The sequence below is a fragment of the Papaver somniferum genome, unplaced genomic scaffold (genome assembly GCF_003573695.1).
Source record: "Papaver somniferum cultivar HN1 unplaced genomic scaffold, ASM357369v1 unplaced-scaffold_11, whole genome shotgun sequence".
NCBI classification, from domain to species: domain Eukaryota; kingdom Viridiplantae; phylum Streptophyta; class Magnoliopsida; order Ranunculales; family Papaveraceae; genus Papaver; species Papaver somniferum.
In genome coordinates this window covers 424,105-442,840 of record NW_020619936.1, presented here as the reverse complement: position 1 = coordinate 442,840, position 18,736 = coordinate 424,105, and the positions used below count along the sequence as shown (strand labels likewise).

The window sequence follows — 18,736 nt, the reverse complement described above, 5'->3', positions numbered from 1 at the left end:
CCTCTTATGTTATGAATTGTAAATTCTCCGAACCCAATACCGATGGCTATTGTGTTCCTCTTATAGGTAGAAGGAGGAATCAAAGAAGAGATATTAGGAAATAATCTCATAAACGGTAACTGCCATAATTTAACAATAATCTTTCATTAACCAAAATTATCACATGGCGCAATGGAATATCTCTGTGTATAGAAATATTCTTACACAGGAAACAACAACATTGAAATTTGACTACCACCAATTCCACACCTTTTTGATCAAATTCCACACCTTGACTATTCCACCTAATTTCAACTGTATTTATCATCTATAATAACTTTTCTAGCTCTTCATTCATAGACACAATTCAATTATCATCCGAGTCCATGGCTTTCTGCTACGATTCATCATCTACTTCTCATTTTCTTTCATCAATCTTCTTCTTCTTTTTAATCATCACAACATTACTGCATCTTCCTACCCCAACAAATTCAATCTCCTTCAAATTCTCAAATTTCTCACAGGGTGACTCTAAAATACATTTAGAAAATGATTTAGTTATAGCACATAATGCCATAGCTCTTAATGGCACTGTAGGCCGTGCCACTTACTCGGAACCCATCCAACTTTGGGATGCAAGCACCGGGAGGCTCACAGATTTTGAAACACACTTCTCCTTCATCATAAAGTGCCAAGACGATTCTTCTCCTTCCTATTGTAACGGTATCACTTTCTTCCTTGCACCTTTTGAGTCGAAAATTCCTCCAAATTCTGGCGATGGATATCTTGGCCTAATGAGTAAGGGCGTTGGTCAAAAAAACTTGACGAAAGATAAAATAGTTGCAGTGGAGTTTGATACTTTTCAGAACTCATGGGATCCAAGTTATGACCACGTGGGTATCAATGTTAACTCAATAGTATCTGTGACTAATGTATCTCTAGAAAGTGGGAGTATGAGAAATGGAACAACGGCTGATGCACGGGTTACTTATGACTCAACTACCAGCAACTTGAGCGTTTTTCTGACTTACAATAGTATTGTTTTAAGCCATTCTATTTTGCATCATGTTGTTGATCTAAGCAAGATTCTACCAGAGCAGATAAGTGTTGGATTTTCAGGTTCCATGCGTGATTTCGAGTATAACATGTTCAACATCCTCTCCTGGCGATTCACTACATCCTTAAAAAAAAAGAAAAAATTGGTGGCGGCACTGAAAGGTCTTATTGCTGCTATGAGTGTTTTTGGTTGTGGGCTTGGTTTTGCTTTATATTTCTGGTGGAAGAAGAGGGGCAACTCAGGGAAGAATGATCATCCTGATGTGTTGATGAACAATGATTTTGAGAGAAGAACAGGACCTAAGAGATTCTCGTATAAAGAATTGGTTCTTGCTACAGGTAACTTCGATGAGGGAGGAAAACTTGGAGAGGGGGGATTCGGAGGTGTTTATAAAGGGATTTTGAGTGAAAAGGAAGTTGCCATTAAAAAGATTTCTGGAGGTTCACAACAAGGAAAGAAAGAGTATGAATCGGAAGTAAAGATTATAAGCCAGTTACGACATAGAAACTTGGTTAAACTCATAGGTTGGTACCACAAAAAAAGAGAGCTAATTCTTGTTTACGAATTGATGCCGAACAGGAGCCTCGATAAACATTTATATCGAGCGGAAAATGTGCTCCCTTGGGATGTAAGATACAAAATAGCCATTGGGTTAGCTTCTGCATTACTATATCTACATGAAGAATGGGAACAATGTGTAGTTCACAGGGATATTAAACCAAGCAATGTAATGTTGGATTCTAATAATGCGAAACTCGGGGATTTCGGTCTAGCAAGGCTTATTGATCATGGACTGAGTTCTCGTACTACGGTCTTAGCCGGAACAATGGGTTACTTAGCACCAGAATGTCTTGTAAAGTGTAAGACAAGTAAAAGATCCGATATTTATAGTTTCGGAATTGTTGCGCTTGAGATTGCTTGTGGGAGAAAGCCAGTCGATGTAACTGTGGGAGTCTCACTAGTAGAGTGGGTTCGGGAACTGTACGAAAGGGGTAAGATCATCAAAGCGGCTGATGAGAGATTACAAATGAAATTTGACAAACAACAAATGGAACGTTTGATGGTTATAGGGCTATGGTGTGCTCATTCCGATCCTAAAGCTAGACCTTCTATCAGGAAAGTGACTAACTTTCTCAGTTTAGAATCGGCATTGCCGGATTTTCCCTCAAACTTGCCTGCTCCGGTTTATCATATACCGTCGATGAGTATGTGTATGCTTGCTTCCACGTCATATTTGGGTGATTCTACTAATTCTCCGATGGATGGTAGCCAGTACTGTACTTGCGTTGATTGTACTCGCACCAATTTGCCTCCACCGGCGACGCCTTCCGGTGGCTCTTCCTCAATAGAAGCTCTCTTATAATATTGTGTTCGACGTTTGCAATCAGCATGAACAGACCACAATTCAACAAGGATTAAGATTAAGTGTTGACTTTCAAACAAATTGAAGTTCAACTCTAGTCTCTATTTGTAACCTTCTATATTTGAATATATCAATGAAGAAAATGATAATACAAATCATGCACGTTTTGCCAGTTTTGGGGATTCATCTTCTGTAATTTTAATATTCATTCGATTTTTGATTCAGTTCTTTGGTAGTAATACCATTTGTTTCATGTATGTTCTTACTGTGAGCTTATGCATGCTATCTGTTCGATGAAATGCCCCAAGGAAGAGAAGAAAGATTAATTAAAAGATACTAAAAGGCGTCTTACTCAATTGTGTTCTCATCTTGAATTTGATGTTCTTTTCTAATGACTCTTGAATTTGATGTTCTTTTCTAATGACTCACAACTGAAATCGCTAATGACTCGCAATGATGAATTGATTTAACTCGGTATAATGAGATGATATGAGGGTGTAGATGTCTTTTACTAATATGAATAACTGCCATCTATGCACTAACGGATGTTAACTGTTTTTTGGAAAAAACGGGATGGAAAAGGTCAAATGTGTGACATTAAATAAATTGTGAAGAAAACAGTGGCACTTTCTTATACATAAAATTAAAAGTGTGGCACTTTATAAAAATCCTCTTATTTAAATGCCTTCCTTTTTTTCTGTAACTAAAAGTATCTTCATGAGGTGTGTAAATTTGATTTTACCGAAACATTATGAGTATTTTTTCGAAATATGAAAGTGAGTTAGTATTTTTTTACGCGTGAAAACATTAACTCGACTTCCTTCAAAAGTTTTATCAGCTCAATAAAAACTGAAATTTTCAATTAAGAACGTTAAAGGTTGTGAGAGTATGTAAGTGTGCCTGACTCATGTATGAGTGTTGTGTACTGTCTGTATGTTACAACTTTAATCAAAAATGATATATATCCCCACTCTCTTTCCCCACTCTTCCCCCTATGTGATAAGCATCTATTGGTTAAATTCAATAATAATGGGACCCCCTGCTAATCACAATCCACGGATCAAGGAATAAGAACTATGACACCTAATGAGAGAAGGGACTGGAGATAGTGAGTGGGGGAAGTGTAGCACGTTCGAGCTTTAATAACTGTTAACAAAAACTGTCTGTGAGAGCTTTTAATTCTCTTTCCTTTGGACAACCTATATTAGGCTTGTCTTCTCCCTATATTTGTTTTTATCAAATACTGATCATTATCCCTTAATAAATCTATCGTGGTATCAGATACCTAAAGAAAGATTTCGATTCTTTCATCTCTTTTCGATCAAATTCTTCATAAAACTTCCCCTCAAATTAAAACTCTGAAGATTTTAATACCTACAATCAATCAAAAGAACTACCACTTCTGACATCTGTGATTGTGAGTTTCTTGAATTCTTCATCTCTGTTTTTGAAATCTAATACCTACAAATCATTAAATTCATTTTCATTTTCTACTTCATTTTTCTTTTTCTTAGATCTTGCTTGATTCTTGATCACAACGTCTAATTCTTTTGTGTTCCCTTTTCATAATTTCACGAACTTTGTATCTGTAAATCTTAAAGAAGAGGGTTCAAACTATTTGATTTGGAAAAATCAATTTGAATCTATATTGATTACCACAGATCTTGTTGATTTTGTTGATGGTTCTAATCCATGTCCTTCTGAATTTGTGGGTCTTGATGGAGAAAACATTACAAATCCTTTATTCTCTCAATGACATAAAATGAAATGATTTGTAATGTCTTGTCTCAATGATACTTTTGATGATGCTATTTCTAGAGGAATCATTGGTTTTACTACAACATGGGAAATTTGGTCTTATCTGGAACCAAAATTTCTTCAACAATTTTCTGCTCGAAAGGCTCTTCTACGTATCCAGTTACATTCTCTGAAACGAGGTAATAAATCGAGCTCTTCTTATTATGATGAGTTAAAGAATATCACGGATTCTTTGCAAGTTATGGTGAGAGAGTGGATGAGTCGGATATAGTAATGTATGCTCTAATGGAATTAGGTAAAGACTATAGGCAATTTTTTTATCTCAGCACATAATAGAGAAACTGAAATTAATTTAAGTGATGTTATTTCAACACTTCTGCATCATGAGTAATGGCTCAAAGCAGAAGAACTTAAATGTCTCTGTTCTTGAAACTCAAAATTCAGCATTCTATTATAAAAATTACAATAATGCTTCTACTTCACATGCTTCTACCTCGAACACTTCTTTTCAACACAAAAATGCTTCTCATCTTACATATTTTATTCAAATTTGCTGTCATATTTGTAAGAAAAATGGTCATACTGCAAACAAGTGTCATTTCGGTATATTCCTAACAGGAATGCACCTAGTGGTAGTTCTACTAAAACAGATAATAGTGGTGTTTTTAATTCTTTACAACAAGCCTTTGCAACAATTTAAGATAATTATGTAATTCAGAATGAAGATCTCAATATCCCTTATGCTTGGCTACCTGACTCAGGTGCCACTAGCCAAATGACAAAATATGTTAGTCTTATCGCAGGTTTTAAGGAATTTGATTCTTTTGATAAAGTGATGGTGGGAGATGGTACAATCCTAGCAACGGAGAAAATCGGTAATATCATTCTTGATACTAATTGCAGTCAATTTCATTTGGATGGTGTTCTTTTTGTTCTTAATATTAAGTAGAATGTTTTGTCCATAGCCAAATTCACCAAAAATAACAAAGTATATGTTGAATTTTTTGATTGGGGGTATGAGATAAAGTGTGTTAAGACTAGTAAGGTGTTGGCTGAAGGAAAGATACAGAAAAATTTATATCCAATGGAATGAATTGCATCTTTTGCTCTTACTGCTACAAGAACTACAAATGATACTTCTCTTTGGCATAAAAGATTAGGACATACTTCTAAAACTATTGTTGATAAAATTGTTGCTGCTTCTTTTATTCAGATTAATTCTTCAGTTGTTGAATGTGTTTGTGAAGCTTGTCAGTTGGGTAAGAACGATAATTTCCTTTCTCCTTGTCTAAAAGAACTACTAGTTCTCCATTACATCTGGTACATTGTGTCATATGAAGGCCAGCACTAGTTACTTCTTCTCTTGTTTCAGATGTTACATACTATTTGTGGATGGTTATTCGGGATATAAGTGGATCTATCCTATGAAGTGTAGAACATAAAGTTCAGTGTGTTTTCAACATTTTAAAAACACTGCAGAGAATATTTTATTTACTACCATCAAGTTTTTCCAATGTGATAATGCTTTGGAACTAGTCAAAGGACAACTCAAATCTTTCCCGGATGAGAGAGTGTCTTGTCCACATCTATATCAGCAGAATGGGGTGGTTGAGAGCAAATGTAAACATATCATAGAAATGGGAAATACTTTGGCTTTTCAAGCACATATGCCTAAATTATTCTAGTATGATGCTTTTTTGACAATAACATATATTATTAATAGGCTTTCAACTAAGGTGTTGAAGCTTAAATCACCTTATGATGTTTTATTTGATACACTACCAGATTATTCTTTCTTTAAGGTGTTTGGATGTTGTTGATATCCAAATATAGAACCCTATAGGCATGATAAGATGAGTCGTGTACGTCCATTAAATGTGTTATCTTAAACTTTAGTCCAATTCACAAGGGGTATAATTGTTATGATCTGGAACCTATGAAAACATATTTTATGTTCATGTTAATTTTGATGAAGTTGTTTTCTTTTTGAGAAGAATGTGTCTACTACTTCAGTCCCTCTCCATCTTTTACTTCACCAAGTACTTCAGATACTTCTACATATGATAAATCAGATGAGTCAGAAAATGATATTTTTGAATACCATACATTCGCAATTCAGATATTTTTTCTTTTGAGGTAACCAATGTTGACACCTACTTCTAATATATATCATTACTAGATCAATGTCTGGAATTTCAAAAAAAAAAAACAATTTCCTCTGAATTTGTGGATAACTGCATTACCAGGTATCCTTTACACTCATCCTTTACTGCTAATATAACTTCTACAACTGATAGAAAGTCGTTTAAAACTGTCAGTAAAAAATTTAAATGGCAAGTTACATCGAAAAATGAGCATACTGCTCTAATAGATAATTAAACTTGGGATATAGTTCCTGTTAGAGTATTGCTCGGTCGAACTAGCATGCGTTGCTATCTCAAACATGTTTGTCAATGTTATTGATCAAAACTATAAGTCTTGATTTCTAGCCTATTTATAGATGTCTCAGACTAGGATATAGATAGTATGTTGAGCTTAGATCTCTCGACGGTCATCTCTTGAAGATAAAGAACTACTAAGGGGAGCTTGTGGAACTTCTTCGACAAAAGGTATGTGGAGATTTCAACTCATCTATGACTTGGAAAGTCTATTTCTACTATCTCCTATATTGAGACATAAGTCATGTTACGATATAGTTTTCTTTATACATATTTGAGATTTCGAGCTGAGTATATCTCGCTTACATATTTCTCGAAATATGTGTTGGTAAGATTTCTCTTCGACCAAGTTCATCATATATCACGAGAAAATTGCCGAGTAACATCTTACATGGTTTGTGTGATACAGTCATTTGATGTAGGCTTGGAATGTTTCGATAATGATTATTTCAATATCTTGAAAATTGCTTAGATGCTAATAGTGTGTGAAAACGGGTATTGTCTTGATTCAATAAAGAGTTGAGGATGTAACCATCTTTGGATATAATTATATATAGTGTGTTGGCACATTAGTGTATAAATACATAAACCGGAATCCAAGAGTATGCATATGTGTGTATATGAAATTGGTGAAGGAGACAGGTTAAGTATGCGTACACGTACGCATACTGACGGAAGTTTTCGAACCAAAAATATCTGCTGAGTTCGGGATTTACAAACTCCCGAGTACGCATACTAGCGGAAGTTTTCGAACCAGAAATTTCTGCTGAGTTTGGAAACTTAACAAACTCAAAAAACCGGTTGCTTAAGTACACATACCCGTATGCATACTTAAGATGGTTACTTTGTAAAATCGGTCAGTTCATGGACTTAAACATTTAAATCATAAGGAATGCAATCTTTGCAAATCGTGGATATAATGTTCATGATTGATTCAAGTGAATCAACCCGATTTGGTTTAAATTGTGTTTTCTAAACAATTGAACAACTCTTTAACTAGTTTCATTTGAGTCATTTGAACTAGTTATGGTTAAGATGAATAAGGTTGATATGAGAGTAATCATATGGCTAACCTCGGTTAACTATTTGTGAACCAACCTGGTGTACACGTTTAGGTACGTTTACATAAACCAAAATGAGGGTACATTTCATTTGTGTGTAACATCTCATGATCGACCCAATGGTTGAAAGATATTAGCTTGGTTGAATCAGGTTTTTCATCTAACGATGATTATTGAATGCTTTGTTACCAAGGTAACTTGGATCGCAAACCCTGATTTGAAAACTATATAAAGGAGAACTCTAACAACTGGGAGAACTAATCCCCACACCTCCTCTGTGTTACTAGTTGCATAACTAGACTCGATTATCCTTTAACCATAGGTTACTTCTCGAGACCCTATAGGTTAACGACTTGAAGACTTCATTGGGATTTTGAAGCCTGACCCAACTATTATCTTTGTATTTGCATGATCTGATCTTATTGTTTCTATCGTGTTGACGTGCAGTTGAGATAATTGGCTTGAAATTTTATATCTCCGATAGGCAAGATAGAAAATTAATCACAAACAAACTTCGTCTCATCGTTTGTGATTCCACAATAACTTGTTTCGCTAGTCGATTAAGTTTATTGTGAGGTGATTGATAATACTAGGTTGTTCTTCGGGAATATAAGTCCGGTTTATCAATTGGTTCCTGTTCACCTTGATTTATCAAAAGACGGAACAAAAACACTTGGGTATTTTTGTGGGAGACAGATTTATTCAATCCTATATACTTTTCTGTGTGAGACAGATTTGTCTATCAAGTCTACGACTTTGGGTCGTAGAAACTCTTAGTTGTGAGTGACATCAGCTAAGGGAATCAAGAGTGCAGTATCCTGCTGGGTTCAAAGATGTAAGGAGCGCAATTGTACCTTGAATCAGTGTGAGATTGATTAGGGTTCTACTACAGTCCAGTCCGAAGTTAATTGGTAGTAGGATAGTGTCTGTAGAGGCTTAATATAATGTGGTGTTTAATTTGGACTAGGTCCCTGGGTTTTTCTGCATATGCGGTTTCCTCGTTAACAAAATTCTAGTCTTTGTGTTATTTATTTTATGCATTATATTTTGTTATATAATTGAAATATCACAGGTTGTGTGTTAAGATCAATCAATTAGAATATCCAACCTCGGGTTGTTGATTTACATTGATTGACACTTGAACATTGGTCTTTGGTACCGTTCAAGGTACTCCTCTTATTCAATCGGGCTCGCAGATTTCTATTTTCTGATTGCGGATTGAATTAAGAGTTAGAGATATTAAACTCTGAAAAAGCGGGGGTCTAACAACACCACCCAATGTTTTTGTAGCTGCATCAAATCCTACACTACACCCCTCATATGATTTCATTATTAATCAACTCATTTTAGGTTTACACTCTTAATTTTATTGATCAATCTTTGAATGTTCTTACAAGAAAAGATAAAGAAATAAAGAATCACTTCTATTCTAGACTTTCTCTCTCCTATTTACTTGTTTCTTACTCAAAAAAGATCTCTCCATTCTTTACAACTTGAACAACTATTTATAGGGAAATACATAGCTAATCTGTCCTTTATTTTCGGGTATAATCTGCGACATTCTCGCAACCTTACAAATATTAATTTCGCAAGCTCTCTAATTTTCGCAGGACTATCACATCTTTCTCGTGATCTTAGCTGACGTCATTTATCGTATCATTTCTGAAATTGTTCTGCGACGCTGTTGTGTTGTGTTGTGTTGTTGATAATTTCGCTGAGATATTATCGTTGCGAGATTCCGATCCTACATCTCGACTCTTCTCATATCTTCTCTGCGAAGTAGAGAATGATGTGAGAAATGCCGCAGTTGTTCATCTTTTCATATTCTGCATTTATCACACGTATTCTTTCTTCCATTTGTTTCTTGACACGTCTTCTGTAACCGCTGCTTTTCAACTGCTCAGGTCTTTTCGTCATAATGGTTTTTATTTCTTAGAGTAAAAAAAATACCCTTTATATACTCTTCTTACTCTTCTTTCTACTTTTCTTTTTTACTTTCTCTTCTATTTTTATTCTCTCATCTCTGCAACTCTGTTATTCTTCTGCAAGTTCTGCTGCTGTAATTTTTTCCCTCTTCAATCCTCTTACTTTTTATTCATTCCCATACTCTATATTCAAATATGGCTCCAAGTGGTCATAGACATGAGAAGATTTTAAAAGATGTTCAAAAAGATCTTGCTGATAAAGGTTTCACACTCTCCACCATTCCTGGTGAAAATGCCAAATCAATTCTTTTTGTCAAAATTTTCTCTGATCAGTATTGTGATGATCAGTCAATCATAATTTCGCTAGGTCAGATTCTCGCAGGTCTCCTTATTCCTCTTTATAACCCAGATCTTTCTTTATTATGAAATTCTCGCTCATTCGGGATTTTCGCGAGCTGTCTTCCAACTGAGTGGGGACTGCATCCGTCTGATGCTAGAGTTCGCTAACCGTGGTGCTGGTAGAGGATCTCTGTATTCCAAAGAACTTAGGGATCCTAAATTCGCAAACCTAGAGATAATTTCTGAGAAATACATAGTAGCGAGTTTCTTTGAGAACTATGAACTTATCTCCATGAAGAAAGAGAATACTCGCTGGGGTATTCGCTTAAAAAGGAAATATAACATTGATGAATCCAAAATTCTCATGCAAGATATTGACTGGCATTCTGGTAAAAACACAACTCCTCTCCAATCCAAAGATGATAAATGGTGTGTTTTTCCTTTAATGCTAAAAGGACCCTACATTGTTGGGTCAAAATTTCTTCCTGCGAATCTCGCTGCTTATCAACCTTGGGTTTTATCATGGACCGAGAAGGAGAAAGAGGTATGTTTCTTCCCATTTAACTCTCTTTACATTTCTTTATTTATTTTATTATTCTGTTCGCTAACTCTTGCGACATTCCGCATATCCAAAAACTGAAAGATAGTTATAACAGGATTGGGAAAGCTAGTACTCTGTTAGCTCTTCGCTCATACACAGATGAGGTAAGAAATTTTCTATTATGATTTCAAACTGTATACTGTTGCTTCCATTTCTTATTTCTATCTTTGTGTGAAGATTATTGCTGAAATAGAAGAGTCTGCTGATGTTGCGAAGACTGGTGATAAAGGTAAAGGTGCTCTTCGCAGAGAAAAATCAACTGCTCCTCCTCCAAAGAAAAAGAAAGTCCGTTCTTCTTCTCCTTCAAATATTCCTCCTCAAGAAAATTTCGAAAGTGACAAGGATGATGAGGACAATGATGATCTTGTCGCAAGTGAATATTTTCCACCTGAATCTTCTATGGCTAAGCTCTCTGGCCTCTTTTCTGACTCTCTGCAAGGAATGCGAGATAGCCAATTCGCCAAAACCTGCAAGGCTCTCGCTACACTTTGCGATGTCTCTTTACTGGATGGTGATAGTTCTCTTCGTTTAGTTTCTAGATCAGTGACTCCCGACTTCTTGCATTCTCTCAATAGTCTGGTATATTTTTATCCCTTATTACTTTATTGTCATAACTCAAAATTTCTTTCTATATTAATATTTTTTATATTTTCTCGCACGTTGGAAAAGCTTCTTTTGTTGTTGCCTCAGACCTAGAGAGAAGACGCGAAAATCTTGAAAAGAAGAATCTCAATTTCACACAAAGAATGAAGAATTGGAAGCTGAAGTTAAAGGTATTCGCGAGAAAAATAGACAATTAGAAATTGATTCTTCTTCGTATAAGAACAAAATCTCTAGCCTTCAGCAAGCTAATAATCAGCTTTATGGTATGTTACTTTTCTATTTTCCCTTCATTCATTCATGTTGTTGTTTTATCTTATTTAAATGATCCTTTTTGCATATATTTATGGTCTTTCTGATGAAGCTATCCATCTTCGTTCATTTACTAATGCCTTGGATAATGATACCCTTCTTGAGCGTCTTAACAATTCCTTAAATAGCTTTTCAAATGATAGAATTTCATCTCTTTCTCTAAATGAGCTTAGATCTAAATTTCGCCTCTTAGAAATTGACCATAGATCTAGTTTAGGCTTAGCCAACCGATTTAAGCGTCTCCTTCTTGACCCTAAAGAGAAAACCAATAAGTTAAGAACAAAAATTAGCGGTCTCATAGATGATAAGGATCGAATCTCTGATCAAGGTGCCAAGGCTTTGGCGAAATTCCAAGAGTTTCTTCTTGAAGTTCAACTTGAACGAGATGAAGCTAACCGCAAGAACATCGAACTCTGCGAAAGGGAAAATCAAATTCGTTCTCGTCTTCTTATAAGTAGTGAGGATGAATTTGTTTGGGCTGCGAAAATCTTAGATGATGCTAGAAAAGATTTAGGTGTAAATGTTAGTCTCCAAGTTGAGCATGCAGCCTTGATTAGAGATATGATTTTTGACAGAGAAGGTTACTAACTGCTATTCTTTACTAATATTTTGCTTCTTATGAATTTTCATTAGGTTAATAATTGATTGTCTTTTGCTCGCAGATTCTGAAAATAGATATCGTGAAAAGATTGAAGAACTCGAAGATGAAAAGGAGGAACTCGCAAAGAATCTTTCTTCTCGCAACGACAAGTATTCTAGATTAAAGAATCAAATCAAGATCACTGTTGCGAATTTTAAGAATGATGCTATGAATTTTCGCAATAAAACTATCCAAATGGTTTGTGATGATCATAATATCCCACATTCTGATTATCCTTGTCTCTTGGACGAAATCCCACAAAATACTTCCAGTTTGATTATCTCTGATAGCGAAGCTGACAATGAAGAATCTGATAGTGATGGAGGTTCTGATGGTGATGAAGATTCTGACGCAGACAAAGAAGGGAACAAGTCTGATGAAGATAATGAAGGATCAACTAAGAAGTAGTCTTTATTTCTTTCTTTGATTCTTTGTAATACTTGTACATTTATTTCTTCTTTCTGTATATTGGTGTTTCTTTCATTTTGACCTGCATTCATTAAAACAATTCTTCTTTGCAATACAGTTAATTAATATAATCGTTAATTCTTGAATCTTTGAGTAAATCTATCATATGGATACAAATAACATTTTCTAATTTCATACATTCCCATACTTGCCTCTGTTATTTGAATCCAAATGAGAGATTTCATAAAAGTTTTCTTATTTTATGTCTCAATTTCGCGGTTAATTATGTAAGACTTCGCAATCTTATGCGAAGTGAATTTTGACTCTTTTCAAAATCTCATTCATGTGTGGTCTTATTTTTCCTTCCTAATTAAAGGTCTTATTATGCCACCTCTTGTCATTGTGACAAAATCGTAGGACGTCCTTACACTTTCATGCAAAAACCCATTGATATTGCCTTAACTTTTTCTTTTGTATTATGGCCTCTTCAGGAATGTTGCGACAATATGACAGGCCTAAATATTCTTGCGAAAATGAAGCGCCATGACATTATCGTCTTGCGACGAAATCGCAGGACGTCTTCGCACTTTCATGAGAAAACCCATTGATCTCGTCTTATCCTTTTCCTTTGTATTATTTCCTCTTCAGGATTGTTGCAAAAATATGACAAGCCTTAATATCCTTGCGAATAAAAAGCCTCATGACATTTGCGTCTTAAGACGCTTATCATCTCCCTAATGGAGGGTGCCGCCCTTATCTTCCCCCCTGGTTGCCCCTTCAAAGAGGCGTACTTCTACCATACAAGGTTAGATCCTCCTATACAATCTTAACAACAACCAGTTGTTTTTGCAGCCTTTTATCCCTTTTACCTATAGGGATTATGGTTACGAGACTGCACTCTAAGTGGAGTTTTCTTCAGGCCGAGCGCAGTATAAGCCAAGACTTGTCAAGAATGCCAAAGTACGCTTCAAACGTCCCTGGCACTCTTGACTCAACTGTGTACCTCGGCGCCTTGATCAGATCTGCACTCCTTGGGAGAGTCCTTATTACCTTAGTCGCCCAACTTAAGTCATATGCTTAAGCTGAGAATCCAAGGTGCCTCTCCCGGATGGGATTTATTGACCTCAAATCTCCATGAATCAGGTTTCGGTGGCGGTGTAGCCTTTCCCTGAGCCATGTAACAGGTACCCCCTTATATGACGTACTTTAGGTCTTACATTTGCCTCTTGTGAAATTGCATTCGCGAACTAGGATGTACGCCATAAAGGTTAGCCCCTTTCTTTTTTGTCATTTTTCTCTGATTGTCTTCTATAAAATCCATTATCTCTGCGAAGGTCTCGCAAATCATCATATTGTATCTGAATTTTGCAATCTCAATTTTTTCATTCAATCAAATGTATTTTTGAGAATTTTACTTATTGCGAGAGTATCGCAACAACTTAATCGTTCATACATTTCTTGTTTTTATTACCTTTGGCATCCTCTTCTTTTTTATTATTTTCTGTTACTGCTTCCTTGGTAGTGGGATGTTCATCATTTTTATTCTGAGCTAGCATTAGTTTCGCAACATCTCTTCTCCTTTCCTGTCGATTGCATCCACCATCAACTTCTCACTTCTTTGTGTATCCTTGATTTTGTTTCGCCAGTTTTCCTTCTTGTTTGCTCTTCCTCCGCAAGATTCTATCTCAGTTTCGTAACACCTCTTTCCTTCAACCCAATCTCCCTTTATGATTCCTACACCACTGGGTGAGGGAATTTGATGCACTGGTGGAAAGTTGAAGCTACACCTAGAATCCCATGTAGCCAAGGTCGACCAATTAACGCATTGTAGGGTGATTCTACATCACGACACATAATAAGATTTCGGAAGATATTCCTTTCAATGGAGTTCGCATAGTAACCTCCCCTTTAGGCTTGTTAGCAGTACCATTAAAACCATATATCTTATATGTTAATGGTATAAGATCATCATCTCTTCCACCCATGGTTTTATAAGTATGATAAAATAAAATGTTCACAGAGCTTCCAGTATCGATTAGAATCCTAGTAATTTCCCATGAATCTTCAGCTTCATCATCCTCATCTTCTTTCGGTTTTGGATTAATCTCTAATTTTTACTACCAATGGATTGTCATGCACCTCTTCTCCTTCCGGAATTTCTTCTTCGGTAAAAGAAATGATATGTTTCTTCCATTCCTCTAGTGGCGCGATTTTCACAATATTCATAATTTCTCTTCCACCATTATCTCTTGCGAACACTCTACTCAAAACATTATCATGAAAATCTTCAATCATCTTATATGAATGTACGATAGAGTGACATAATAGATTTTTTGCTTTTGCACCAACTTCTATGAAGAATGTTTCCTTCTTTTTCATTGTATTCACTTTGTGATGCTCTGGTGGTGGTGGCAGTGGTTGAGATTGTGGATGCCCTACTAGAAAGTCGTTTAATTTTCCTTGATCTATCATTCTCAAAATAATTTTTTTCACATTTGTGCAATCATTTTTTGTATGTCCATGAAAATGATGATAAGAACAAAACTCATGGCTTCTATAGTTTGGAGGTGGTTCCGTTCTCATGTTCCATGGTGTTGGTATATTTTCCATCAAGATTATAGCTTCCTATATCTTCACCACACTTGCATTTAGAGGTGGCATCTTGATTTCTTCCCACACTACCTTGTGACCTCCTTGTCCTCTATTATAGTTTTGTCTTTGACCTCCATAAGTTTCTTGTGGTTGATCGAGTCTTTGAATCTTGTTATTTCCACCACTATTGTAGGAATTTCTTTCTCTTTCATACTCTTCTTGATCTCGGCTTCCCATAGCCACCAGTTTTTGTTGATTGTTACTCGTTACCTTCTCTTGTTGTACTTGCGAAGTATTCGCTACTGTGTTTATTAGCTTCGGTAATAAGCTTGCATTCGCTGTTTGTGAGATGGTGTTCGCAACTGGATATGATTCCATTTCATTTTGCCTTTCCTCTAGAGCGATGTATTCTTCTTGAAGTTCTCGTAATTCAGTCATTGTGATCGTATTCTTGACTCTGAAAATTTGGACATACAATAGGTTTGTTGCAAAAATAGCATTGATAAATGATAATATAAGATATCTCTCATCTACACGGCCAGCCATTTCGCTACACATAGTTCTCCATCTTTTAGTTAGGTGCTTCAAACTTTCGCCAATCCTTTGTTTTAATCCAAACACATCTTTTATACCAGGTCGCAAGAATGTAGTCTGCAAATGATTGAAGGATGTTATTGTGTTCTTTGGTAGACCTTCAAACCATTTTAACGCCTCTCATGTTAAGCTGGATGCAAAATATTTGCACAATACGGCATCATAATTTTCCCATTGTAACATGCACCTCACATATGCTTTAATGTGCTGAATTGCACAAGTTGTTCCATCAAAAATGCTGGTTAATGCGGGCAAATTGCATTTCGGTGGTATTCCTCCTAATTGTACTTCCCTTGTAAATGGAGTTTTCGCAGCTTCTTCTATTGCTTCATCCAATTGTCTTCTGCCTACTTCTCCTCTATTATTTAGCATTCCTCTCATTTCTTCTAATTATTTCAAGATTTGTTTATTTACACCTGAATCTTGATCCATTGGTCTTTTTAATTTCGCCTCTCTTCTTCTGCGTTCATACCTATCTTCTCTCGCGAAATTTTGCATGTCTTCTTCATTATCCTCATCTCGTCTTCTTTTGCGATTCTCTTTCTCATCTCTATCTTGAATTCGCATATGATGATACCTTTCATTTTCCCCTCCATTATTTTGTTCATTTCTTATCAATTCCATTCGCTGTCTTTCAGCCATCCTTTGTACTCTATCATACTCCTCATTGAGAGTACCGTTATTCCGGTTTTGTGTACACCTTCTTCCTCGATTGTCGTGATTGTTCTGGCTAATTTTCTCCTGAATCTCTTGTCCTTCCATTTCCGCTCTCAATCTTTCACGTTCGCAGAGTAAACGTGCTTGTTCAGCATAATGTCTTTCAATTTCTTCTTCAATTTTCTGTTGATTTCTTTGATTTTCTCTTTCATTTAAAATTATTCTTCCTTCCTCCCAATTTCCTTCGCCATCTTGGTCATTTCGTCCCTGACGTTGTCCGTTCTCTTGATTTCCACCATTTTGCCCATCATCAAAAGTTTCATTTTGTGGAACGTAACGATCATTAGCTCTTTCTCTATTTTCGCGATATTCTTCATTAGGATTTGATATTTCTTCTTGAATATTGTTTCCAGCATTAATTGTGGGTGAGTTTCGCCTCATTTTTCTTCTAGTCGATCTTGAATATGATTTTGTAATACTTCTTGATCTTCTATTCTGTAGTCTTATATTCTCCATCCTTAATTCGTGATTTTTCCTTGTTAGATTTGCATGTTCTTCTGCCTCAGCTCTTATTTCTTCATGTATTCTTCGTCTCAACTTTTCTAACGCTCCAATTTCCTCATCTCCATGAATTATTCCTTCATCTTCTTCTTGATTTCTCTCTTCCTGTCTATAATTTCTGTTTTGTTGCTCTTTTTCTACTTCTTCTGCCGAATTTGATTGCCAAGTGTGTATACTCACCCTATCATAATCTGTATTCCTCCCTTGAACTAGTGTTTGTTAAATTGGTGGTTTAATTTGTTTTTCTCTATTACTTCTCATTCTAGTAGATTCTCCCATTTCACTTCTTTCTCTCCCAGCAATTCTCTTGCTTCTTCTAACAGTAGTTGGTTGTTCGGATGTATTTCTTCTTCTAGCCATTTCTTCAATGTTAACAATATTGCAAGAAATTATGGAAAATCCTTATTCAATCACTCTAAATTTTCACAAATCTCAATATTAATTTTTAGCTTTTTCTAGAATAATCTTCAATCAATCCCTGTTTCTAGCGTCATTATGTAGTTGCAGGAAATCCTACACTACACCCCTCATATGATTTCATTATTAATCAACTCATTTTTAGGTTTACACTCTTAATTTTATTGATCAATCTTTGAATGTTCTTACAAGAAAAGATAAAGAAATCAAGAATCGCTTCTACTCTAGACTTTCTCTCTCCTATTTACTTGTTTCTTACTCAAAAAAGATCTCTCCCTTTCTTTACAACTTGAACGACTATTTATAGGGAAATACATAGTGGATGACAGCTAATATGTCCTTTATTTTCGGGTATAATCTGCGACATTCTCGCAACCTTACAAATATTAATTTCGCAAGCTCTCTAATTCTCGCAGGACTATCACATCTTTCTCGTGATCTTAGCTAACGTCATTTATCGTATCATTTCTGAAATTGTTCTGCGACGCTGTTGTGTTGTGTTGTTGATAATTTCGCTGAGATATTATCGTTGCGAGATTCTGATCCTACAATTTCGTTTGGCAATCTGAATAGACAAACTCCAATATACTTTCAAGAGAATCAACTAGACAGTTAGACTCAATCTACAAAAAGTATATCAAATTTTTTTATATCTCTATCTCTTGATTCAATCCGCAATCAACAAATAGGGATTTGCGAGACCGATTGAATATAAGAGGATTAACTTGAACGGTACCAAAGACCAATGTTCAAGTGTCAATCAATTCACTCAACAACCCTAAGGCCGGATACAAGAACTGCTTGATCTTAAGGTACAACCTGTGATATTTCTATTATATAAATAAAATATAACGCGGAAAAGGAATAACACAGACACCAGAATTTTGTTAACGAGGAAACCGCAAATGCAGAAAAACCCCGGGACCTAGTCCAGAATGAACACACACTGATAATAAGCTGTTACACCAATTTTCTACTACCTATTCGGACTAGATGTAATACCTTCTTCAACACTTGTAGAACTCCTAGAAAAATACTGATTCTCTTTAGAAATTCTTCACACAAATCTTCTAGCAGAACCCAAGGTTCTCTTTAGAAGATACACCACCACGATTGATACGATTCGATATTTTGTTTGCACAAAACATCGGTTTGATTTCCCTTTAGATGTAAATCAAGGTTTTTGAAATCTTGTGTTTATTTTGATAAAAACAATTTCTAGGTAAAAGTAATATCAAAACAAACTTGTAGATTAGGGTTTTAACTTACAATCAATATGCGTACACACAAGGAGTCCGTGAACCTGATTTACGTAAGTAAACTTGGGTGATTCGAAATATCAATTTCCAAGTTAAGAAAACCCTAATAAATCTATAACAACAAGAACAAGAACAACTAGAATAAACCTAGAGATATCTTGTTTAAAAAAATCTC

The 18,736-nt window shown here is 35.6% G+C and overlaps 1 protein-coding gene across 1 annotated transcript; it reads left to right on the top strand.

Annotated features, from left to right (window-relative positions):
* The first annotated feature begins 365 nt into the window (after window positions 1-365).
* On the top strand, window positions 366-2,537 carry LOC113328535 (L-type lectin-domain containing receptor kinase IX.1-like). Its single transcript, XM_026575617.1, has one exon. It carries the CDS (start codon window positions 366-368, stop codon window positions 2,397-2,399), a length of 2,034 nt encoding a protein of 677 aa, XP_026431402.1. The 3' UTR covers window positions 2,400-2,537.
* Window positions 2,538-18,736: the final 16,199 nt, after the last annotated feature.